Source organism: Sporothrix brasiliensis (genome assembly GCF_000820605.1).
Source record: "Sporothrix brasiliensis 5110 chromosome Unknown Cont19, whole genome shotgun sequence".
Lineage (NCBI taxonomy): Eukaryota > Fungi > Ascomycota > Sordariomycetes > Ophiostomatales > Ophiostomataceae > Sporothrix > Sporothrix brasiliensis.
In genome coordinates, this window is record NW_024467138.1 from 699,304 (window position 1) to 724,009 (window position 24,706).

The 24,706-nt window shown below is 56.1% G+C and overlaps 10 protein-coding genes across 10 annotated transcripts; 6 read left to right on the top strand and 4 right to left on the bottom strand.

The window, feature by feature from the left end:
• Positions 1-42: 42 nt before the first annotated feature.
• Positions 43-1,040, bottom strand: SPBR_00843 (uncharacterized protein; the record flags this gene model as incomplete). Its single annotated transcript, XM_040759162.1, has 2 exons — positions 43-628; positions 703-1,040. 2 exons carry the CDS (start codon positions 1,038-1,040, stop codon positions 43-45), a joined length of 924 nt encoding a protein of 307 aa, XP_040618013.1.
• Positions 1,041-1,983: 943 nt separating this feature from the next.
• SPBR_00359 (arginyl-tRNA synthetase) lies at positions 1,984-3,951 on the bottom strand (the record flags this gene model as incomplete). The annotated part of the gene is made up of 1 exon (XM_040758678.1): positions 1,984-3,951. The coding sequence occupies one exon, from the start codon at positions 3,949-3,951 to the stop codon at positions 1,984-1,986; it is 1,968 nt and encodes a 655-aa protein (XP_040618014.1).
• A 705-nt stretch (positions 3,952-4,656) lies between these two features.
• SPBR_00577 (uncharacterized protein) lies at positions 4,657-6,117 on the bottom strand (the record flags this gene model as incomplete). Its single annotated transcript, XM_040758896.1, has 1 exon — positions 4,657-6,117. One exon carries the CDS (start codon positions 6,115-6,117, stop codon positions 4,657-4,659), a length of 1,461 nt encoding a protein of 486 aa, XP_040618015.1.
• Positions 6,118-8,425: 2,308 nt separating this feature from the next.
• On the top strand, positions 8,426-8,836 carry SPBR_09062 (uncharacterized protein; the record flags this gene model as incomplete). Its single annotated transcript, XM_040767188.1, has 2 exons — positions 8,426-8,527; positions 8,693-8,836. The coding sequence occupies 2 exons, from the start codon at positions 8,426-8,428 to the stop codon at positions 8,834-8,836; spliced, it is 246 nt and encodes an 81-aa protein (XP_040618016.1).
• A 1,310-nt stretch (positions 8,837-10,146) lies between these two features.
• On the top strand, positions 10,147-11,774 carry SPBR_00494 (aldehyde dehydrogenase family protein; the record flags this gene model as incomplete). The annotated part of the gene is made up of 3 exons (XM_040758813.1): positions 10,147-10,631; positions 10,713-11,106; positions 11,172-11,774. The coding sequence occupies 3 exons, from the start codon at positions 10,147-10,149 to the stop codon at positions 11,772-11,774; spliced, it is 1,482 nt and encodes a 493-aa protein (XP_040618017.1).
• A 983-nt stretch (positions 11,775-12,757) lies between these two features.
• On the top strand, positions 12,758-15,434 carry SPBR_00194 (uncharacterized protein; the record flags this gene model as incomplete). The annotated part of the gene is made up of 4 exons (XM_040758514.1): positions 12,758-12,925; positions 12,984-13,900; positions 14,043-14,554; positions 14,710-15,434. The coding sequence occupies 4 exons, from the start codon at positions 12,758-12,760 to the stop codon at positions 15,432-15,434; spliced, it is 2,322 nt and encodes a 773-aa protein (XP_040618018.1).
• Positions 15,435-15,470: 36 nt separating this feature from the next.
• Positions 15,471-15,716, top strand: SPBR_01161 (uncharacterized protein; the record flags this gene model as incomplete). Its single annotated transcript, XM_040759477.1, has 1 exon — positions 15,471-15,716. The coding sequence occupies one exon, from the start codon at positions 15,471-15,473 to the stop codon at positions 15,714-15,716; it is 246 nt and encodes an 81-aa protein (XP_040618019.1).
• Positions 15,717-17,182: 1,466 nt separating this feature from the next.
• Positions 17,183-19,348, top strand: SPBR_00302 (uncharacterized protein; the record flags this gene model as incomplete). Its single annotated transcript, XM_040758621.1, has 3 exons — positions 17,183-17,518; positions 17,611-19,113; positions 19,139-19,348. The coding sequence occupies 3 exons, from the start codon at positions 17,183-17,185 to the stop codon at positions 19,346-19,348; spliced, it is 2,049 nt and encodes a 682-aa protein (XP_040618020.1).
• A 349-nt stretch (positions 19,349-19,697) lies between these two features.
• On the bottom strand, positions 19,698-21,220 carry SPBR_00542 (uncharacterized protein; the record flags this gene model as incomplete). The annotated part of the gene is made up of 2 exons (XM_040758861.1): positions 19,698-20,882; positions 20,963-21,220. 2 exons carry the CDS (start codon positions 21,218-21,220, stop codon positions 19,698-19,700), a joined length of 1,443 nt encoding a protein of 480 aa, XP_040618021.1.
• Positions 21,221-22,346: 1,126 nt separating this feature from the next.
• On the top strand, positions 22,347-23,432 carry SPBR_00785 (uncharacterized protein; the record flags this gene model as incomplete). The annotated part of the gene is made up of 1 exon (XM_040759104.1): positions 22,347-23,432. The coding sequence occupies one exon, from the start codon at positions 22,347-22,349 to the stop codon at positions 23,430-23,432; it is 1,086 nt and encodes a 361-aa protein (XP_040618022.1).
• Between the last annotated feature and the right edge of the window lie 1,274 nt (positions 23,433-24,706).

A 24,706-nucleotide genomic window follows, 5' to 3' on the forward strand; every position in this document is an offset into this window, starting at 1 on the left:
TACATGCTCTTTATCGAGCCTCATGCATCCCGACTGCACACCCTAGTGGCCCTTCCACTTGCCCACAATCTCGGCCGCCGAGGACGTCTTGACCTCGGGAAACTGGACGTTGAGCGTCTTCTCGACCGGCACGTCGAACCGCCCCTCCACCACCCACCGCCCAAACATGGCCATCATGCCCTGCACTGCCGGCTTGGGCATCATCTTGTAAAAGGCGGTGTGCAAGGGCAGCTCGGTGATTTCGTTCTTGGCCAGCGACGCGGGCGAGTCGTGCGACACGGCAAACTGGGCGCCGCGCGCCGCCTCGGCCAGCGCGAGCAGCTCGTTCAGGGTGAGGCGGTCACCGTACAGGTACGTCGTGGGCGCCCAGGTGTCGAGCGACAGCAGCCGGGCGACAAACGCGGCGACGTCGAAGCTGTACGTGACGGCGATGGTGTCGTCGCCCGTGCCGGGGATGCCGGCGACCTTGTTCTTGACGTCAATGGCAAAGCCCAGGGGCGGCAGGTAGGACTTGACGTGGGGGAGGCCGTAGAAGTCGAGGAAGTAGCCGTTGACGACGGTCGTGTACTGGAGCGACGTCTTGGCGAGGGCCTCGATGGCGGCGTGGCGGAACGGATACAGGAAGGAACTGTTTGTCAGTCACCAGTAGTATAAACTGCGCAGCAAACAGACACGACATGGGCGCCTCCCAGGGAAACGTACTCGGTGGAATGCTCCATGCCCCAGTCGCTGGCAATAAAGCGCGTGACGGTGCCCGACTGGACGGCCGCCTCGATCAGCGACAGCTGCGCGGCGCTGCTGGTGGCCTCCATCACGCTGATGGCGCTGATAACTGTGCCAATGTTGTTGTCGGCCAGCGTCTTGGTCGTGGCCGCGACGTCCGAGTAGTCGACCGCCAACGACAACTCTTTGCGGGCGGCGTCCTCGGGCGTCTTGCGGCCCAGAGCAAAAACGGTGATCTCGGAAAGCGAGACGCACAGGACCTCCACAAGGGTGCGGCCCACGTTGCCATGGCCGCCGGCGACAGCAATGTTGGACATGGTGAAGACGTTGGATGATGAAGACGGTGATGGTAGAGGAGCTGGACGGAACCAGTTTTATGATGTAGACCTTGTGTGACTTGTTAAGAGGCAGATGGATGATGTTGATCTCCTACATGTTCTCTGCACGTCAGGGAGCTGCTGTCTATTTATATTGGTGTTCCGTCTACAGCCACGGCTATCAGAAATATGCTACACCTTCTCGTCATCCTGTCGGGCGATATAATCTCCGTCTGCAAACCTGCTTGTCAACTGGATGCCTTCTACGCCCTTCTTCAATCAACCCGTCGCTCCGTCGGTGAAGTTTTGCGGGCGACAGGCGACGGGCGCCGTTTCGTCGTCGAAACAAATGGCGCTAAAGACCGCGCGGTGCTCAAGCATGGATGGATCTAACGACCGCGCGGTGCCCTGACAAGGTAAAGTGGTCAGCAAGACTCCAGATCCTGACGAATCGAGACCCACATGTCGGCGGAGAATCGCAGTCCCGGCCTCGCGACGACAGCCACAACTTCCACGATGGACGGCACATTTCCATTTACCATTGTCAATATCGACGAGAATTATTAATGAAAGTGTCCGAGAACTGAACTGATACATGAGCTTACGCTTCTGTTTTCCGGAGGGGTGGCAGACACAGGCCACGTTCAGCTGCGGAAGAGTCTTGTACCTTGATCCTCGGCGGATTTAGGACACGACGTCTTGATAAAATATAACGATACGTGCCGGACTAGCGCTCACAGTGCAAAATCTGTATGAAGTGTACTGTCATTTATATTTCTCTACTAACGTCCACCAAGGCAACCAAAGATTAATGTAAATTCACATATGAAATTATTCTGTGCTTCCAAGTCATAGCAGTAAAATTCCATAAACAAGCAAACAATTACCCACCCCGATGGTCATGGTCGTAAATCTATTATCTTGTTCACATCCTGCAAATCGGTTAGCAATCTCGGCTGTCTTTGAGAATATCGGAGGGACGACAATACCTTTGAACCGGGGTGAGGCCGAGCAGCCGCATGCCGTTCTCCAAGACCTGCCGCGCACTCTCGTACACGACGGCACGAGCAACCATGCTCTCGCGCGTGTCGGCACCGACGACTTGCAAGACGTCGTAGGCCGACGACAGCTGGTGGGCCAGGCGGAACAGGTAGGTCAAGATGGTCGACGGCTCGAGGTTGCGCAGCGCCGTGGACGTGACGTCGGGGTACTGGGCCATGAGACGGACGAGGTCGGCGCCATGGGGCGTGTCGAGGTCGGGGCCCAGGGCGGCCAGGACGGCGGCGCCGCGCTCGCGGACCGCACTGTGCAGGTCGGCCCGCGCGAGGCCGGCCTTGCGCAGGATGGAGCAGAGGCGGGCGTGGCAGTACTGCAGATACGGGCCCGTGTCGCCCTCAAAGGACGTCATGCGCTTGATGTCAAAGGGGTAGTTGTTGATGCGCTTGCCGGTCATGTCCTGCACCATGACGGCGGCGATGCCGACCGTGTCGGCCACGGCGGCCGGGTCGTCGACCTGCGCATACTTTGTCGCGTTGCGACGCATGACGTCGTGCATGGCGTCGGCCGTTTGGTCCAGGATGTCGCTCAGCAGCTTGACATTGCCCAGGCGCGACGACATGCCCATGACCTTGCCAAAGTTGACGTGCTGCACGCGCGCCGCCAGATCGGCGCGGCCGATGAGCTCGAGCACCTTGCGGATGCGCTGAAAGTACAGATCCTGCTCCGAGGAGACGACGTAGATCATCTTGTCGAAGCTGTACTTTGCCTCGCGCTCGAGGACGGCACCGACGTCGCGGAGCAGATACGTCGTGGTGCCTGTCCGGCCGCGGACCACAGCGACGCCCAGGGCCTTGGCACCATGCTTCTTGAAGTCAATCAGCCACGACCCCTTCTCTTCCTCATACACGCCCTTTTCCCTGAGCAGCGTCTCCACGGCCTGCACCGACTCTGGCTGCACCTGCGACTCGCCCGCGTACTCGTCAAAGGCAATGTTGAGGCGCGCGTACGTGGCGACGTAGCGGTCGATGCTGATGTCGCGGAACCGCCTCCACAGCGCCAGCGCCTCTTCGTCGCCGTCTTCCATGCGGCGGAAAAAGTCGTTGCGCTCCGCAAACAGGCCCTGGGACTCAATCTCAGCCGTGTCGCGTCCTTCGTCGCGTGCCGTTTTGCTCGCGTCTTGCTCCGGCTTAAAGTCCTTGTTGATCCGCGCATAGACGTCCAGCAGGTGCCGCAGCGGCTCGCGGGCCAGGGCCTCCTCGGATCCATATCGCTGCCAGCCCACCGCCAGCAGGCCAAACTGCTTGCCCCAGTCGCCGAGGTAGTTGATCTTGACCACGTCCCATCCCATGGATGCGTACAGGTTCGCGACAAAGGCCCCGATGATGGTGCTGCGCAGATGCCCGGCGTGGAACTCCTTGGCAATGTTGGGCGACGAGAACTCGACGAGGACGCGCTTCGGTTTGGCGGCACCCTCTGTGCGGTCGTGCCCGTACAGGGCGCTGCGCTCAAACAAGTAGGGAAGCAGGTACTGCGCAAGGGGGCGCGGGCGCAGGTAGATGGGGAGGTGAATGCCCGTCGGCACAGGCCTGGCAAAGAGCGGGTGGGTGTCCGGAAAACGGGCCGCCAGGTCGGCACAGAGCTCGTCGATTTTGCCTTGTAGGCGGAGTCGCGGCACGGGCACCACCAAGTCGCCCTTGGCCAACGCAGTCGTGGACTGCACGGCATCGTAGGCCACGGCCGGGGCGCACGCCGTTAGTTGGGCAAGAATCGCGGCGACGTGCACGCGGTACAGGTCCACCGGCCGACTGCGAAGATGTACATCGGGGAGTTCAGCAATGTCTTGTGGCGCGGGCTCCACGCCGTCAATGGCGGGCAGAACGCCTGCCAGGTCTTTGCCTGTTGTTGTCGACATTGGCAACGTTCTTTTTCACGGACGAGAAGAATTCAGGTAACCTGGCGTCGATGTTGGCGAAACGAGGAATTTTGTGAATAGAGGTGAACGTCGACGTTTAATGGTGTGTCTCCTGCTGGGGGATGCCGTGTGAGTCAACGTTGTCGCATTGCGGATGAAACACGGCGCTTAATGGCGGGAGGCTCAGCATGCCTGAGCGGTAAAAGTGGAGTCATGCGGCTCTGTCCGACGTGAGTGGACAGGAGAACACTGCGACGTTGATTATTTCATCACGTGGGACGGATCGTTTGTTGTGTACGAGATCTACGGTAGGCGGACTGCGAGTTTCTCCACGATGGTCATGGCGATTACTTTGTGGCGTATAACGACACAGGCTGTTTTCACAACGACGGGGACCAGACTCTGGACGCCATCGCAGCGATTGACGTATTGGTCGACTATGGAGGGTAGCGGCAGCTACTTATTCTTTATTCTTTGTTTTTGTTTTTTATATTTCTTATTATATTCAGACGCCGGGGAGGTATTGCCCTTACACGTATTTAATATGATAGGCGGACGGCTATTTAGCAATCTATTTTGCAAGCATTGTGCTGTGCCCAGCGGCGTCCCAGTCAACGCCAATGTATCCAAACGCCGTGCCCAAAGACCATCCATGTTGACTATCATACACACTGCTCACCCCTCACCCTCACCCTCACCCTCACCCTACCAATCTTTCTCCACGAGCCACTGGTCCCACAGCGACAGCCCGGCCCCGTCAACCAGGTCGCAGTCCCGGTGGCCCCATTTGCGCCGGTACACCTCGCGGCCCGCCTCAGTCAGGACGTCGATGCCCTCGGCGATGCCCTGGGCCGGATAGTAAAACTTCTCGCCCTGGCCGCCCTTCTGGCCGGCCTGCCACGTGTTGCGCTCGCGGTCGCCGTGCTTGTACTGGAACATGCGGTCAGAGACGGTACGGAGCTTGCGCCACTGGTCGAGGCGGCTGTCGACGGGGGGCGCGGGAGGGAGATTATTGTTCGCGGCAGCAGCCGCGTCGTCGCGCCCGTGAATCTTCTTTTCCTCCTCCGTCTGCGGCCGCGGGTTGGGGTCGACAAAGTCGGGGTCCGGCAGCCCGTCGACGCGGTACAGCACGGCCAGGTCGGCGAGCACGGTGTTGACGTCGGTGACGATGCCGGCGCGGCGGTCCTCAATGGTCCAGTTGGCCATGGCCAGGCGCGCGTGCATGTCGCAGTCCGTCATGTAGTAGGGGATCAGCGTGTCCCAGCCGCCGACGGCCTCGTAGGCCGCCGGGTTGACCAGCGCCAGGTGGTCGTAGGCGAAAAACCGCAGGCCCCAGTGCGGGTCGTCGAGCAGCGTGCCCTGCAGCGCCTGGCAGCACAGCTCGTACACCGTCTTGTACCCGGACCCGGCCTTGCCATTCACGCCCTTGTCGCTGTACGGCGGCGTCACGCCGTCCAGCCCCTCCTCGTACGACAGCGTCAGCACGTCCATGTGCGACCAAAAGTAGTACGACCACCCGCGCGCGTACGTCAGCGACAGGTAAAAGTTTTGCAGCTGCGCAAACGTCAGCAGCACCGGCGTCTGCACGACGTTGACGCCCAGCCGGCGCAGCGTCGTGTGGTTGAGGTAGAACGGGTGCTGCAGCGTCAGCTGGCCGCGCGTGTTGGCCTGCTGCACGCCCGTGTTCTCCACCACGTAGATTTGCTCGGCGGGCCACCCGGCCGTGATGTACGACACCACCGCCTGCAGCAGGATCGGCCACGACCGCGTGAAGCCAATGAGCAGGGGCGGCGGCGTCGACAGGCCGTACTCCGTGTGTAGATTCGGCCGCGGGCGGTTCCACTCGGGGATCGGCGGCGGCAGCGTCGACGCGTCCGAGTTGGCCAGCAGCGGGAAGGGTTCGCGCACCGGCGGCGGGACGTAGCCGCTGTTGTCGGAGGGCAGCGGCTTGTACTTGGGGTGCGGTCGTGGTTTTTCTTTTTCTTTTTCTTTTTCTTCTTTTCCTTGTCCCTGTCCGCTGCGCATGGGCGGCAGCGGCAGCTTTTCCTTGACGGTGTCGAGGGCCGTTACGCCCATCTCGGTGCGCGAGAAGAGTGCGAGGAGCACGACAAAGGAGAAGATGCTGATGACGGCGAACCGCCGCCGTGGTGACAGCCCGATCAACATGATGCAGTCGAGGAATGGCGGTGGTGGTGACGAAGACGATGATCTATGATGGTGACGACAGTGGCCCCGACTTGGACGGACGGGCATACGACGACGAAATACCGAGGCTTCAAAAGGGATGGGAAAGCAAAGGAAATAGTTTACATCAGTCGTTTCCAAGAGAAAAAGAAGAAGAAAAAAAAGGCATTCCTTACCCAACCCTTCATCTCCCACCCTTGCTCTCCCAAACAAAAACATCCCCTTTCCATTGCCGCTTGTCGCCTCTTACATTGTGCTGACGACTGTCCACCGACCTATGCCTATGTCTGACTACGCAGTGCTACGGAGATGACGTACGGTAAAGAATCTGATGAGATCGGCACGCTAGAACTCACCACCGCCCGGGATCCAATGCGCGCCAGCCCTTGCCAAAGCGAAGCAACACAAACTCACAAATCACAAAGACAGACTCGACGCCCGGACGCTACTGAAATCAAAAGAAGCGGGTTCGGCGGGCCACTAGCCTCTCGCCCTAGCAGAAATCTTAAAAACTAACGATTGTCTCTGCCAAGGTTAGCCAAACGCCAGAGAACACGCTGTCGAGCCGTCATCGATATGCCGTGTTTTGTGGAGCACCACTCTGGAATGCAGGAATTCAGGGAGAACAATGGACGTACGAGGGACAGCAAGGACAGCAAGGACAGGGAGACAGGGAGCAGGAGGAAAGTCTCCGTCCCTGTACCACGGACAGGTCGCGTTGGTCTTTTTACTTTTTCTACTTTTCTCTGCTTTTTTTTATGGTTGTTTCAATTGGCTTTCCTTCCTCCACGCAGCACATGTGTACCAACGGTCAGAGAAAATGCATGACGACGGCGACAAAACTAAGCCAAGTTGCTATTCCCACTGCCGCAAAGACACAAAGAGCCACCAAGCAATAAGTGACAGCGTCAAATTGTCGAATTTACGAAATACACACTAGACTATATGCTTTGCCGTGGGACGCAAACAATACTTTGTCTCCCACAACGTCCAATGCCTTCTCGCACGGAAAGTAATAAGCAAACCGTGCCTTGAATTATCCCCTGTTCGAAATACAGAGTTGTCAGCACATGTCAGATCAACCAAGGTCGACAACCGAGCTGTCAGACCAACCATGCGAGTTTGTATTCCGATCTCCTCAAGAGTCTCACGGAGTGGTCGTCTTAGCTCCCCCACTGTGGGTTGCCGTTATGCGTCGTCATTGTGCCGTTGTCCCGGCGCTTTGCGCTTTGGCTTCCCCCTGCAATGCACCACCAGCCGGGCGTACCTCGTACTCTGGCTCCAAGATGGGGCATGAATACGAGATTTAAATTTCATTTTCAACACACTCTCCGCGTCGACTATTAAGCATATCCTTCGCGTGGTGTCGCGCTTTTTTTCTTTTTTTGTACTGTTTTGGTAATAAAAAAAAAGGCACTTTTATTGATTCTGAGTCGCGTGAGTAGCATGTAGTGAGTAGCATGTAGTATTGCTCGGTAGGCACAACAAAATACATTTTCCGTTCGTGTTTTTCCCGGGCCTGGCCGTCGCTTGGCATTGCTTGACTTCTTGGCCGAGGCCACCCCTGCCCACAAAGTGAAACGACGTACCAGCCAGTGATATGCGGCTCCGAGTCAGAAACGATTCTTTGCGATCCTTCCGTATGCAATTACGACACTCGTTATTTTCCGTGATTTGTAACCAGCGCACCTTTGGGGACGCTTTCCCCACGTGGAGACAAGCGGGCTCGACAATTGCTAGTGCGAATCCTTCCAGGCACACATTTGACAGACCTGTGCTTGCGTCGTATCTATTTTTGTCCCCGACAAACTGATGCACAGCCAACTCAGTGGCTTGAACAGGACGGCCGTGGGTTGTCGTCGATTCTTCCTATATGGAAGACCGTAAGCCAAACGACGACACAAACACAGCACCGGCGCAGTGCAGATAAGTCGTGATAGTTCAAATGGGAATCCATTACAGTAATCGAATTTCTCAGCGGGATTCTGAAGTCTGGAGATTTGTTCCGCATATATTCATATACATAAACATCTGTACCTGTGAAACTAGAAAACACGGAAAAAAAATAAAGCGATGGCAAACAGTTAACTGTCAATAGCAGTTCCGCGAGTTTGTATTCACGTGCCCAGCATGATGGCGATGAAGAGAATTGTCGCCGTTCAGCCTTCTACGGTCCAACTTGAAGTGGAAGTGCATGGGACCATCATCAGGCAACCGCCACTGTTGCAACAAACTATCAGTCATGTTTATGTCACGCCCGAGTTCTCACGGTTTTACTCAGCGGCACAATATGGTCAATACGCACTCGCGGAAGAAGGATGGAGACGTCGACTTCACTCTGTCTCTCCGTCCTGCCCAGGAAGCGGGTGGCGCGGATCACAAAACACCGCCAGTACGTATTGCTACAACTTGACCGGGTGTTAGGCAGGGCAGAGGCGTTCGGCCGGCTTGTACACAGGTTTGCGCTCTGGCAGTAGATGACCGGCCCGTCCACGAGCCCTTGGCAAGGAACTACCACCACGTCACCACCTTGGCTGGCAATTTGGTGCGGCTCTAGATCCGACCCCGCGAGCTGCACAAGGCCGTTTATGTCGTGGCCGACAGACTGTACTTGAGTCACGACTGGCGTGGATTCCGGAAACTGAGCAACATCGTCGAGCATAGCGACGGCGGCCTGGACCCGATCAGCCGGGCCTCGTGAACCCAGACAGCCTATGGCACCCGGGCTGCGAGCTGGCGCCAGATACACCGGAGCAGAGCTACCTCAGCGGCGTCGATCTGGACCGTTAGGAGCTGACCATGGAGACGCCCTCGGACGGCAATTCGAATTCGCCGGTGCCGTGCTGACTGGGAAGTGACAATGGCCCGCCCAGGAAACCTCATGTAGAACTACGCATATGGGGATGGATAGTCGGGATATAGGCAACGTTGCGTTGACTTCTTTTCTTTTTTCCTACCTTTATTTTCACGCTCGTTGCTTCGACGAGATACCTGATGATTATTAAAGAACAAAATGAATATAATTCCGCTTGTCATTCCATATTATGTTCGTGTCAGTTAGAAGGTATACCTTATTGGCACATCCCAGTGCTCGCTACGATAATAACAACACATATATTTCTCATCAAGAGGTATTTCACGCAGTAAAGTAGTCTATATTTCAATCAAGTATATAAACATTGGTCACTTCGGGCGCCTTAGTTGACGACTAACGAGCCGCACAACGCCAATCCCGCCGAGGAGGTTGTCAAACCGCTACCTAGTTTCCTACGGGTCCTAGCGACTTATAATGAATATACTGATAAATGTTGACAAGACTTCTTCATGACTTTAGTTGACCGCAGACACTCAGAAAGATTCAGTGACTCGGCGGCAGCGGCTACTGCCACCTGACGGACTTACTGGAGCGCGTGCAACGCAACACGGACGATATCAAGTATAAAAAGGTAAACCAATATGGCATCCGAAACTAGTAAGGTGTATGGTGTACGGAAAGCGGATCATCGGTCGCAGCCTCTGTGTGGAAAAAGGGAAACAAGTGCTCGGATGGTGGTCGAGGCCTTTTCAGCCATCTCTTCACTTCGTGTTGCACTCGGACGATCCATCCCACATGGCTCCGACGCCAAGAACGCTCTCCGCATCTAACTGCCGATGCTCTTTGTTTCTCTCGGAAAACGCCGCCAGATGGTTCCCCACAAGCCGCTAGAGAGGGGTGTTGAGGGAAAATTGTTCCCCCTGGACAAGCCAAGCCCCCAAACTCGGAGACACTAGAAAAGGTACGTTTGGCGAGAACCACGAACATGCCAACTAGCGCCCAGATGGCCGGTTTGCAGGATTCCAGAGGATGATGGACTTGGCGACATCATAACGACAATGCGACGGCGGGACGATTTGTTTGCCCCTCATGACCTCCGCACACGGCTTGCTATTTCATAGTCCGTCTCTTTCCAGTTGCAGACGTCACATAACGGTCGATAGCCAGCAAACATCGACACACTGCCAACAGCCAAAATGGCCATTGAAAACATCGTCCCTGCGAGCGGTGGTGGTGCCACCACTGTTCCTCTCCTTATCAACGGAAAGGAGATTGCCACGCCGACTGTGTTTCCTGTCGTGTCTCCCGACGTCGGCACGGGCTCCATCTGGCAGGCCTCGTCGGCGTCGCGCGAGGATGCCGTGGCCGCTGTCAACGCCGCCCGCGACGCCTTTCCGGCGTGGTCTCGCACGAAGCCCGCCGTTCGACGAAACATTCTCCTCCGGGCCGCCGATCTCCTCGAGGCACACGCGGCCGAGTACCAGGCATACATGGTGCAGGAAACGGGCTCGGGCGCTGGGTTCGCCGAGTTCAACCTGATGACGTCGCGCGAGATCATCCGCGACTGTGCTGGACGCATCAGCGGCGCCCTGAGCGGCACGGCGCCCATCTGCGACGACGCCGACACGCAGGCCCTGGTGGTCAAGGAGCCCTATGGCGTTATTCTGGGCATTGCGCCTTGGTACGGCTCTCCACGCCCAGCGTCCTTGTGTAACACTGCAACACACAAAAAATTCGAGTAAGCTGCATGCTGACAGTCTAGGAACGCCCCGTATATTCTCGGCATCCGGTCGGTCGTCTACGCGCTGGCGGCGGGCAACACCTGCGTGCTCAAAGGCAGCGAAGTGTCCCCGCGCTGCTTCTGGGCCATCGGCGCGCTCTTCCGCCAGGCAGGCCTGCCCGACGGCTGCCTGAACGTGCTGTACCACCGCCCGGCCGACGCAGCGGAGGTCACGCGCAGCCTCATCGAGCACCCGGCCGTGCGAAAGATCAACTTTACGGGCAGCACGGCGGTCGGCCGCATCATTTCGGAACTGGCCGGACGGCATCTCAAGCCGGTCCTCATGGAGCTCGGCGGCAAGAACAACGCCATTGTCTGCGAGGACGCCAACGTGGCCTATGCTGCGCAGCAGTGCTGCTTGGGCGCGTTTTTGCATGTAGGTCGGACGGTACCTTGCTGATGGTGCTGTGCAACACAGAGAGTCTAACGCAGCTGTCCTAGGCCGGTCAAATATGCATGTCCACGGAACGCATCCTCGTCCACAGGAATGTCGTCGAGGCTTTCAAGGTGGAGCTGAAAAAGGCCATCGCCACCATTTTCAGCGAGGCGGCGCCGGCTCAGCCGCTTGCGCTGCCTGGTGGCTACGACAAGGTCACCAGCCTCGTCCAAGACGCCGTGGCGAAAGGCGCCGGTGTGTTTCACGGGCAAGCGCCGGCCTCTGCGTCGTCGTCCACCTCGTCCCGCACCATCCACCCCATTGTCCTCGACGGCGTCACGGACCAAATGGACATTTACCAGACCGAGAGCTTTGGCCCCTCCGTGTCGCTGATTTCCGTCGCTGACGACGACGAGGCCGTCCGCATTGCCAACGACTCCGACTACGGCCTCAGCGGCGCCGTCTTTACCGAGGACCTGGCCAGGGGCCTGTCCATTGCGCGCCGGATCGAGACGGGGGCGGTGCACATCAACAGCATGAGCGTGCACGACGAGGCCGGCCTGCCGCACGGCGGCGTGAAGAGCAGCGGATTCGGCCGGTTCAATGCAGATGCCGGGCTCAACGAGTTTCTCAAGACCAAGACGATTACGTTCCGTCCGAGCAAGTAGGCGACCGCGGGCCAAGCGCGATGCCATGGCCGGATGGAAGGAGGTGGGGAATTTAATTCTTCTTTCAAAAAAGAGCTACAGGGCTTACATTCGAATAATGATCCGCCTGTTGCTTCGTTAGTGCTTTGCCTTTCCCAATCGAGTCGTCCCACGCTACGTCGCAGTACTGTCCGTCTCAGGAGCGTTTCCCGTCCGTTGCCGCCGCGTTTACTTGTCGTTTAGCAGTCATACCGCTCGATGGGAGTTGCTAGAGATCTAAAAGACCTCTATTATTCCTCCAGTCTCTGACTGGTTCTATTTATTCTCTGTCAACACATATCGTGGGCCTAATAAACATCAGCTTGTTTCCCCCTCACCGTGCCCCAGGCACTTCTTTCACAACGACCATCGTCAACAATACAAGTGGCCCAACTCGACAGTCATGCTGGTCTGGTGCAGCACAATGACACAGAGAGAACTGGGAATGACAGCCGTTGCTGTTGTCATGATTGTCGTATGCCGGACGGGAGCGACGAGAGGCGAAGCGCCCGTCCCTGTGTGGGAAGGAGAGCTGCAAGGACAGAAATGGCAACGACAATGGGCATGAAGTAACGGTGGGATTTGTTGTGCCTGGAAATGTAGCCGAATTAAATAGCGGCATGTGTCGCAATTGAAACGACATGAGAATGTAAAGTAATGTTTTGTGGGTTCAATTTTAAGGCTGCGAGAAAGTGCGGTACAGTGCCTGTGTACCCTGTAGGCCACCCACCTGCAAGGTTACAGTGGATATTACTGGCTACGTTACTGCACCAGCTCCCCCCGACGTCCCGTTAGCAAATGCTAAGTTTCGCGTCCCCACTCGAATACATGCAACCAACAAGGCTGAACAGCCCTGTCCATTTCAACCCCAACCTCAGCTTCGTCCTCAACCAAGCCAACAACCTACAGCCCACGGCCTACGGCCACTGGACATGATTCCGACATCCGACATTCCTGATACAAAGATGGATTGGGATAGCGTCGCTTTCAACGCCAGCGCCTTTGTCGCGGGTTTGTTTCTCCTTGAATTCGGCGCGGATCGCTTCATCGACCACACCGCGATTGTCGCGCGCCGACTCCGCGTCTCGCAGACCTTGGTCGCCTTGCTCACCGCTGGCGCAGAATGGGAAGAGGTGTGTTTGAATCGGCTACAATATGGAATGGTGACGAGGACGCTAATTTGCTCTGCAGCTGGCCGTTGTTGTGGCCGCGATCCTCCAACGCCGCTCGTCTCTGGCCGTCGGCAATGTCGTCGGTTCCTCCATCTCAAACATTCTCGGTGCCTTCTCTCTGGGGCTCCTCGTCCATCCCGGCCGCTTGACCTTTGACCACAGCGCAAAGGTATATGCTGCATTGCTCTTTGTCGTCACCACGCTCGCAGCCGTCGTGGGCCTCACAAGCCGCCTCGGCCGAATCGCGGGTGCCGTCTTCATCGCCGTGTTCGCCTTGTATCTGGCTTCCGTTGGCTACGGCATCTACAAGGGTGTGTTGGACACGCCGGAGGATGTCGACTCGGATAGCGATTCGGATAGCGATGATGACAGCACGCGAGGCAATGGCCACGAGGCAGAGGCGCCACGCGATGCGGTCGCTGACGAGCAGTCGCCGCTGCTCGCCAACGGGTCTGGTGGAGAGCAGCCGCCACGCCGCCCCAAACATGGCATCGTCTACCACGTCGTTCTGCTCAGCGTCGGCTTCTTCGCATTGTCGCTCTCGGGCTACATCCTGTCGCACAGTGCTGCCTCCATTGGAGACGCCTTTGACCTCTCTGGCACCGTCCTCGGCGTCACCGTCCTGGCCTTTGCGACGACGCTGCCGGAGAAGTTCGTTGCCGTGATCGGTGGCGTGCGCGGCCATGGCGGCATCGTCGTCGCCAACACGGCGGGAAGCAACATCTTCCTCCTGACGCTGTGCCTGGGCATTACGTTTGTGGCCGGCGATCCAGAGGAGCTCTCCAGCTCTGTCGTCCCGTTTGAGCTCCTCGCGATGTGGGTGTCCTCGGCACTGTTTCTCCCGATTGTGTTCTTGGGGTCCAGGCCGTGGGTAGGCGCCGTGCTGCTGGTCATGTACATTGTATTCCTTGTGCTTGAGTTTACTGTATTTAGAAGGTAGGCAGGGAGGTTGTCAAAAAAAGAAAAAGAAAACGGAATCATGGTATTCTGATCACGATTCACTGGAAAGAACATTCATTGTGCCAAACAAAGGCAATGTCTATGTCTGCAGAGTATGCTACATTCGTTACTTGTGCAGATACCTCCTTGGCGGCTGTGCCGCTATGCGTGGACTTCTCCTCGGAGGCGAGTTTGCTGGCGGATCTGCCGGACGGCGTCGTGTCTTTTTCGATGATATTGATGTCTGTTTCCTTGAGCGGCGGTGCCGGTTTGGTACTGCTGGCGACGGCTCCGGCGGCGGCTGCATTTTACTGCGTTTGGCGGGTTGTATGTTGTGTCTTGGTTTGTCGTCGACTTCGTTGCCGTTGCCACCGTCATTGTTGTCGTCGCTGATTGTCGCCCGCTTTCGTTTTAACGCTTTCGACTGGCCTGCTCCGGCATGTTTGGCGCTCCTGTCGTCGTCTGCTGCATGGTCCTGTCGTCCGTCATCGTCGGTGGCATCGTCGGACAATGGATGGGCAGGCGGTAACGGCGGCCGTGTCGGAGACGGAGACGGGCCTGTTGTTGACATTGTTGGCATTGCACCATTTGCGTTCTGGCTAAGCCATGCCGAGATTTGCTCCGTCTTCTGCCCCATGCGGTCAACGCGGCGTTCCTGCGTTTGCTCTTGCTCGCGGCGCTCTTGGATGGCCCGCTCGAGCAGCTCGATTCGCATGAGGTCACCCTCTGAAAAATGATGCGTCACCAACTTGCCCGCGTTGACCTCTTGTCTCTTTTGTCGCAGTTCCTCTCGCTTCTTTTCCCAGTAGGAAATGTCGTCGAAATCTGGCGGGGGCCGGAAGTGGGTGTCAAAGCGAAGATTGGCAGGATCATCAAAAACGATGATTCGCCGCGGAGCCTCCTCGTCCTTGTCGTTGTCCTCGGCCTCGTCCTGTTCCCGGGAATGCGTGTCGTACTCGCGGACGTACAGATCGTCGCAGTGCAAGACCCATTTTCCGGCAAATCCACCATCCCACAAGTCCTCCATCACCACCACGACCTGGCCTCGCGCAATGGCAAGCGCCGCGTGTTTTTCAAACTCTTCTGGTGTCTCCACCACTGGTGGGTTCTCGATGCGATCCTTGAGGTACTTTGCAAACGCGTGGTCTTCGTCGTTCTCCATCGCCTCCAGTGTGCGCAGCTCGTCTTGGCTAAAGCGAGGCTTCAGATGCCCGTCCTGGACTTGAAGAGTCTTCTCGTGCAGGCTGTTGAACGTGTCTTCCCAAAAGAAGTAGTCGTCAAAATCCGGTGGCGGCCCGTTCCCAGCCCACCTGAGCTCAAAGTCGGCCAGGATCCCGTCGCCCATGGTCCGCGCATCCCCTTTGAGATGCGAGTCACGTACAACGATGCAGTTCTCGGCAGCACGTGTTTGGGGTCGTGTGTCGATGAGAGGGTGGTAAAATTCCTCGTGGTGCAAGACCCATTGACCGGGCCGCCCCAGCTGCGCGAGGTCGAACAAGGCGTTAAACACTCCATTCTTTTGGCCGTTTAGTCGCATCCGTCTGTCAATCACTTCTGTGTGGAAGAGATGGCGAGGCTGTGCCTCCAACAACTCGATGACCTGCAGTTCCTCGGGCGTGAATCGAGGATGCACAAGCCTGGCCTTAACTTGCTTAGTCTTCTCGACGAGGCTTTTGATTTGGCCCTCCCAAAACGTGACGTCGAGGAAATCGGGCACCGGCCCTTTGCCGGCCCAGATGAAGCCCGCGTCTCGAATCGGAACCCCATGGTAGGTAAGGCCGCGAACGTGAACTTCGTCGTCGGGATTTCGTGATTGCGGGCGAGGGTCCAACGCCGGATCATACAGATCCTCATGAAGTAGAATCCACTGGCCAGGACGGCCGAGTCTTGCAAGCATGTTGATCCTATAGTGCGTGTTGGCAATTGACCACGACAGCTTCTTATAATACCGTCGCTGTGATGGCGAGAGCCGTAATTTTGGAGGACGTGCCGTCGTCGCGTTATCAGCGGGCCCCGCCATGTTTGGTTAGATACGTCGGCCTCGTGGCGTTTGGATTATGGGATGGAAGAAGGCGATGTCGGTTTGTGCTCGCTGGAGAGGACAACGGAGGCTAGGACAAGAGGGGAAAAGGAGGACTGTGTCGTGGTAACGGTAAGTAGCGATATTTCGTGGCCCGTGGCGATGTAGCGTTTTGTGAAAAATGAGAAAGAGACGACTTTCCTCGGTCGCGTCGCGTTTGCCGACGGGCGTTTCAACCTGCGCCGAGCGGCCATTTTTAGGTCATCTTTAGCCCCTGGGTTTAATCAGCTTGGGGAAGTTCCGTGCCTACAGCCGCCCAAGCGTTCTGTCCGTTGGTGATTGACCCCTCTTTGACGCAGACAGGGCAGCAAAAACTAACAAATAGAATAGCGGGTCTACAGCACACGGCCCGCTCCTAGCCGCCGAGGTCATGTTATTCGCACCGAGACGTCGAAGCGTCGTAAAATCACTGCATCACAGCCTCGACTGTCAACCCGTGGTGTGCGCGTGTGTGTGGGCCTGCGTTTGCGACGAGTCGTTCAAGCCAACCATTTATGTCAAAACGTATAATCTGTAACAGGTGCTGTCACCCTTGGTTTGACCAGACGCCCAAGTGAGGATGACTGCATCGACTTGCCTGAATGGCGCAAAGAAAACCTTAATTTGCCTTATGGTCTTTTTTTTTTTGTCGAACACAAGAACTTCCCATAAGAAACCTGCCAAACCTATCCCGTCGCCTTGTTCATTGTAAAGTAGACGTATTCGTCCTCCACACTTTTGTCTTTTCTTTAACACCACCAAAGTCAAACAACGCAGTCACGATCAGCTGTTTCATCATGGCAAGCAACACAATCATTTTTACCATCACTGGAGATGCAGACGTCCTAAATAACTACCACAATGAAAAGTTTTTTTGCCAGGAAGGCGCGGATGTCTGGGAAGACGATGAACCCAGTCAAATTGTTGATTCGTCCAACGATGACCACGGCACGCCAGCCCCAGACTGGACGCCGCCTTTTGTTATTCGGATTACCACGGACAGTCAGCCGAGAGACAAGACCATCGGATTTGTTCTTGGTAGAGACACAGCCACGTGCGATATTTTGATTGACGATCACAGAATCAGCGAGCGACATCTCGCCCTGCTGCCCCTGCCAAAATGGCGCTCTACTCTTTTGCGCAATCACTCAAAGCACGGTACTCGAGTTCATTTCTCAAGGCAAAACGAGATCAGACGGGTACGAAATGCTCAGGTTGTGATGAACTTCGAAACCCTGACAATCAAGTTCAGCGACGATCTACAGATCGAAATTCAACGCGGCGGTGACCCAGTGGACTGGCGACAATATCTCGCCAAGTACGGGAAAGCTGACGAGCCGAGCCTGGCGTTGCTCGACATCCACACGAAGGTCGCGACAACCAATGCATCCCAGCGGCCCCCTGTGTATATGCAGGATCGCGAGATTGGGCAGGGCGGCTTTGGACAGGTGTTCAAGGCCGTGGAAAAGTACACTGGGCAAGTCTACGCAATGAAGCTGTACAAGCGCGGCGCGGTGGAATGGAGAGAGCAAGCCATGCTGCAAAGCCTCAAACATGTACGTTCAGATTCACGACACCTCCACAGGGCACATTTTTTCCCGTCTCGTTTACGTCTTAATTGCATTGTTGCTAAGGGTTGTTTACGTAGGAATACGTGGTACAATATGTCGCCTTTATCGACCTGCCCGGCCAGCGTGCACAGCTCATCATGGAGTACGTGGACGGCCCCAATCTCCAGGACATCTGCGACCCGGACAAAGGACACCCACCGCTCAGCGTCACCGAAATCCAAGACGTGCTGTGGCAGCTTCTCACAGCTGTAGCGTATCTACACGGTCGAGGGATGACACACAGAGACATCAAGCCGGCCAACATCATCCTGGCCTGCCGCGACCCCGTCCAAATTAAACTGGTTGATTTTGGCCTGGCGACGGATGCGACCCGGTTCAACACCACTTGCGGGACGGCGTTGTACATGGCGCCAGAGATTGTCAACGGCCACAAGGCTCGCACAAACAAGGTGGACATGTTTGCGATTGGCGTTCTCATTCTCGCCTTGTTTGGAACGTCATTCGACATAGCCGACGACAGTGGCGACGACTGGGAGCCGTACCTCGACGCCGTCGTCACGCAGAGACAGGTGCTGGCTGCTCAGTCCCACGGCCTGCCGGCCCATTTCGACCTGGGCATGCAGCTTCTTGCTGACACACCAGCCGACCGGCCCTCGGCCCTCGAATGTCTGGAACACGCGTTTTTCACGTCGAGCGGCTCCGCTGACGGTGACGTCGACCTGTCCCTGTCGCGCAGTCCCACACCACAACGTCGCCCCGATACAACGACGCAACGTTACCGTCCCAGCCCAGACTGGGCGGTTGGGGAGTACCCGATGGAGCAGTCGCCGACGGCACTCTCAGAGTACCTCGCCGCCCCCACCCCTCGGGCGTCGTCGTCGTTGTCGCGGTGGGCGTCCACCTCGCCGTCCGCCCAACACGAGCGTCCAGCCAAGCGCAGCAGGCAGACACCGAACCGCAGCTTGGGAAGCATACGCACGGCCGTCGTGAAACCGAGTGGGCCGTCGTCACGGTCCCGCCGTGGCGAGTACCGCGCAAGACGCAGGGCCCCGTCCGCCGGAGACGGGTACAACGGCCGGGGCGACACCCCCGAAGATGAGGTGGACTACGGAGATGACGACGACGACGACCAGTCCCTCTACCATGGCAGCCACAGTCGTCCAGAGACGTCTGAATATGCTGTACTGCCGCCGGGCAGCGTGTCCAGCAGCGTTACGGACACAGCCTCGAGCGTGGCATCCCCCGAGCCAGAGGCGTCTCGCCCGGAACCACCCCCTGGTCGCTACTCGCTCCGCTCCTCCAACGCCAGCAAAACGACAACCGACGCGTCGTCGTCGCACACGCGGCTGTATGATGGCTGTTGGTTGGATCCCATGCATGCTGTGTGGGGCGGCTCGTCTCTGTACGACCAGCTGCACTCGAGACATTCCAGCGTGTCTGAGGGGGACGAGTTCGAAGCAGTGGCCAGTCTTGACACGGACGGGTTCGTCCTGACTAGCAAAGGCCAGCATTCCTATGCTCCTGTCAACGACGCCAACGTGCTTCCGTCTGTGGAGGAAATCTACGCTGCGCCCAACCGCGTGGGTACTGTCGTCTATCATTCAGGAAGCAAACCTAGAAGTGAAGCTCCGTCGACCGTTGTCGCCGTTCATCGGCTTTTGGAAGTCTGCGGAACGCCGGAAGGCGAGGTCTGCCCGGAGCACCATCCTAGAAGGGACGAGCATCACAATCCTAAGGGCCGAAAAGGCGACCACGTACACGATACCGTTGTCCTCCAGAGCGCCCAAGTGTCCCAGCCTGCCTGACCGCCTATAGGAAACGGTGCATCGTGTGCAACCATTGTGTTCTTATGTTGTTCCCGCATTTTGTTTCTGTTGTTTCGTCGTGGTCTTCACGCCAAGAGTTTTCACAATTTTATTTTACCGTACGCTTTAGTATTTACCACATAGTTGCTTGCGTACATCTTTCTTTCCTCTGGACACCTTTGACACACTGCCCGCTGTGTCAAGTTTTAGCACAAACGTTCTGATGAGCACCTGTCTTTGCGCCTGTCGTCAAAACTTGTGAATTGCTATCCATCTCTGTTTATAGAACTTCTCTCACACCCGGCGCCTGCACGCTGCCTTGTGTTCTCCTTTTCCGCCAGTCACCCGTTCGCAGCTGGTTACACTTCGGCAGCGCATCGACGTCTCTTTGCGGCTCGCGTGAGACGCACCGACACCTCCACGGCCGGCGTCGGGCACCGTCGCTTGGGCGGGTTGATTTGTCTGTTTTTAGTGTCTCCCAGAGCTGGAGCCGGTTTCTTGTTGGCGCCCGCCCGCTTTGTTTGTTTCTCGCCTGCGTCTTCTTGTGGCTGTTCTTGAGACTGTCCAACGTCTGTAGGGACGTGAGCAGACTGGGATATTTGCTTCGGCTCCTTCTGCTCCCTCTGTACGGTGCCGTTTGCCGCCTGGACAAACCCATCTCGATGTTGCTTGGCCAAGTCTCGTGCATTTCGGAATGCCGTGACGCCATGGCGGAAACTGTCGGCGTTGCCATTTATGGCCCAGGCGTTAATCCGGCTCATATGGTGCTCCGGCTGTCCTCCTTTCGTCACCGGCGCGGTACTATGGTGGGCGTAGAGCTGGAGTGTGCCCGTGCCGCTGATGTAGGTCGAGCTATATGTGTAGGCCATGCCATCAAACGTTGGCTCCGCTTCACCGTAGTTTTGTAGATGGTGTAAAGCACGCGACCCGACGGCTCCGTCATAGCGAGCTTGCCGATTCGCGACCGCACCACTGCCGTTGGGGCCTTTTACCTCCACAAAGAAATTAGGCGCCAAGGGCAAGTCATGGCCGGCCGACGGCATAATATTGGGGCCAAGTTCGTCACGTATCGGCCGGGCGAGATCATCAGGACGGGCACCGTAGTATACGTCGGGCATTGGGTTTGTAACCGTGGCGTCCGTGAGCGGTGCGAGATTGTCGAAAAGAACATTGCGCCCTTCCGCCCGACGATGCTCACAGCGGTCGTTGGAGTCAAGAATTGTCGGAATTGCGTGCGCCATCACGTCGGCTTTGTTCTTGGCACGGTCATTCTCGTCCTCGAACCTGTTGAACGCGCCCTCTGAGAACTGCGACGACGACAGCGACGGCCGCCGCTGGGTTACAACGGATCGGATCTCAGCCCAGTTGGCAGGCTTCTGCGAGCTGTATGTGGCATGCACGCCGTGGTCCGCCAGGTGCTGTTCGAAATTGGCACTGTAAGGCGTAGACTCGGTCGTCTTGGTCTCTGTCGTCGTAGCTGCGTCTGGGTGCAGCTGCTTGGTTTTGTCCAGTGTGTCCACTAGGCGAGATTCGGTGTAGCCATACTGTCTTGTTACCTCTTTGGTATGGTATAAAAATAAAGGAGAAGAGGCAAGGGAGGTCATGGTTGCCAGAGGATTCTTACATTGCAAACATCCATAAGGTCAGGACCGCCGTGCCGCGCAAACCGAGCCACGTCGTCTTCTTCTTCCGTCACACACTGGCGGGTAGATGCAATTACTGGATTTGTTTTTGCAACGGCGTTGCGGCGATCAAGTTCCGCGAGAGCCCCTTCAGTCAGATGAATCTTGGAGAGCCTGTCGTAGAACTCGGGAGGATAGACCCAGTTCGCCCACGCTTCGAGTTCGGCGTCATTGTTTTCGCTTGACCGTGTTCCTGACATCGTAGCAGAGGCCTAGCAAAGGATGCGTACAGTGATGGGAAACGTTTTGAGCCGGCAAGGACAGGTGGATGTCGTTATATGTACTTTGCCTTGACTTGTAGGAAAGTGAACTGAAAAGAAAATGAAGATGGAGAGACAGGAAAATGAAACGAGAAACGGTTCTATATAAAGCCATCGATACAATATCCATGGCCAGAGTCGAAAGCGTAAATGGAAAACGCATTGAACAAAGAGGGGGAACAGAACAGCCTCGTTGGGACGTATTGGGCAACGCGGGCCGCAAACGGGCAAAGTGTAGCGTCTCTTTGTTTGCAACTCCGCATAGCTTCCACAGCCACAGCCACAGACACGCCATGCTTCCTCCCTTTGTGTATTTGTTCTATTGTTACATTTATGATTCGTCTCGTGAATATCGTAGATATGTCGCAATACAAGTGATAGGTGTCGTTGCACGCGCCGCTTTTGTTGTTTGTTGAAATGTGCTACATCGCACCCTTGATCGGCAATTCAACGTACTCGGATCCCCCGCCATAGATACCCGTGCGCAACGTGACGAGCATGTGGACTTCTAGCCGATGACAACAGCGGACGGGTGGCCGCATGTCAGTCGAACCTGAGCGACCAAATTGTCGGGTTTGGAATTTGCCAAACTCGAAGGTGGAACGTTTGGTTGTTTTTAAATTCACATGGCATTAAAGCGTACTAACGTGGAGAAACCGCCAAAGAGGAGCTTGAAATAAGACAGCATGAGTCTCCCTTCTCACACTGTACAAGCATACATAGCCTTTCGACGTCGTGTGTCATCTAGTTGATAAGCCAAGAGGGAACCTTGGTGGCTTACCACTCGCAGATTAACAAGTCCAATGCCATGACTCGGCGCTGCTAAAGTTGGAGACTAGCACGCATCACACCGTGATCTTGTAGTCAGCAGCCCATTTTGTAAAGATGTTTGGCACTCCTGGGAACCCAATAGAGGTTCTGAGACGTAAAATTTGCCGAATCTGTTTCTGGACGAATGAATATCAACATTCAAATCGGTTGAAACGCCCGGCAACGCAGCAGACCTCATGTCCATCTCAACAGACTCACGCTTCAGCTCCAATCTTGGACGCCGCCCTGATGCAATATGGAACCCTCAGTCGAGACACCTGCACATGGCCACGACGACGTGGTGCCCCAGACACAGGCCGAGCTGCTCAATGCGCTTCTGGCCGAGGCGCTGGCCACGCAAGGGGTTGGGCCTTCGATGAGACCGGAGACCACAGGTAGCACAGGGACCACGACACGGACCGAAACCACTCAGACTCCAGAGGTGTCGGAGCCTCAGAAACCAAAAACCCCGAAAATACCAAAACCGGCAGAACCCAAAATCCGCTGCGAAGCTACCAAGCCGAAGAAATCGCAAGGAAACAAAGCACGAAAACAACAGTCACCAGGCCTCACGCCGATGGTCGACGTCGACGACACGTCGGAGGCCTATGAAGAGACGGCAGCAGAGATATTAGTCAGAGTCATGGGTGCCTCCAACCCTCGTATGCCCAGCCAAGAATCAGACCTTTCGAGGGCATCCAAGCCATCCAAGCCATCCAAACCGTCTAAGCAATCCAAACCGTCTGATCCTGACGTCCAGCAAGCCAAGCCGCGCCGACGGCATCAAAAGCAACAGCAACAGCGGCAGCAACAGCAACAGCAACAGCAACAGCAACAACAACAACAACAACAACCGGATATTCTGTCCCAGCCTCGAAGCCTGCACATCAACATAGACGTCGACGTCCAAGTCACGGATGCATCTGGGAGTCCACAGCCTCGTCCACAGGACCGTCCCCAGACCCAGCCTCAGATCCAGTCTCAAACCCAGCCACGGTCGTGTGCCCGTCCTCAGGCCCATCCTCCGAGCCGGACGCATGCTCGGCCGCAGATTGACAACGGCGGGTCCGAAAATGCACCCGTCCAAGCCGCCACCCAGTCCGCCACCCGTGAACCCGCCCGACCCCGCCGCGACTGTGCCTTCTGCCAGGGCCACGGGCGCATTGGCGGCGTGTGGCGTGCGGCGACCGTGGTGTGCCTGGACTGCTCGGACCCGCAGGACGAGTGCTACTACTGCAGCGGGTTTGGTGTTCTGAACGTCTGGCACCGAGTCGGTGGGCCGCATGTGTGCCATTGTGACGGCTCCTTTAGCGGCGACTATTTCGGGCGGCCGACAGTCTAACTTGCCTGTTTGTGTCGTTTCTTCTTCTTGTCCTTGTTTGTGACTCTGTTTCCTCATCCTGCTCCATAAATCGCTGCATTCCGTTTTCTCTTTACGAGCGGTTTCACGACCGGCAGCTACACTAACACGATGTACATATGTGCGTTGTCATATATGGTTGCACTGCGGGACGTTTCATTCCATGCTTTTTTTTATTAAATGATACCCATATGCGTATTTATATGCAGCGTCAGCGTTTTCTTTGACTTCAGCGGTGGCTTTTTTTTCAAGCACCTATTTCTCTGCAGCCTTGTATCATTTAATCGTTTTAAAAATGAAAAAACATTCATACAGGCCGATGTTCAGGTAAAACATGGGCATTAAAATATTATTTTCGTTTATGTGCCAAAAAAAACCGTCGGAAAACGTTATAGATTTACTTTTTATGAACGTGGTACGAATGTACCCATACAAATAATCATTAAGTTCTCAAGAGAACCTTCAAGTCCTAACGGAACCAATTTTCGTAATGCGATGCACAGTGCGTCAGAGCTTGAGCATGAGCTCTATATTGCAGGACAGTGTGCCATGGCAGATTCTCCCATGCAGCATCGGCAGATTGATAAAGCGGTGATTGATAAGATGCGCGGCCGTCAGCTCTCTCGTGCCATTTGGCCAGGCAGCTTCCATTTTTGGCATAGTAGGGTTTGCGAGATTTTTTTTTTGATTTTTTTTTAAAAAACCCTGTGAGACAGTTCGGGTTTCTACTGTGTAGTTTACATAAACAACGTCCCTTACAGAGCACGCAGCGTCCCTTACAGAGCACGGGGCATTAGTCCCAGCTCCGGGGCCGGAGTCATGCCAAAAGAGAATGTTCGTATGTTGCAATACTGTAGATTGATAAGTGGCAGCTGACGAGACCTAAGTCGCCGTCCAATCTCCGGACTAACCCCCCCTGCAAGGACAGTAAGGGCATTCCGTGCTGGTTGGTTGCTTTACTGAGGGTTGTCGCCCAGGCATGAAGTTGCCACACTAAGTTCGTAGTGAGAAAACAATGTAAGCCGCCATGACACATCCCACAAAATACCAAACGACTTGTGTCCTGGCACGGAATGTATTGTATGGCGGGTTGCACAGAAAGTGGAATACCGGAGGCGGTCGTTTTGGCATCGCAGGGTCACATGGGTTCGCCGGTCGCGGAGACTTGACAAGAAGACGTCGTAAATACGACCTCGAAAATGAGGCGTGGGATGTTCTTGGCTCTTTTTCTTCTTTTGGACCCTGGACCGACGCGG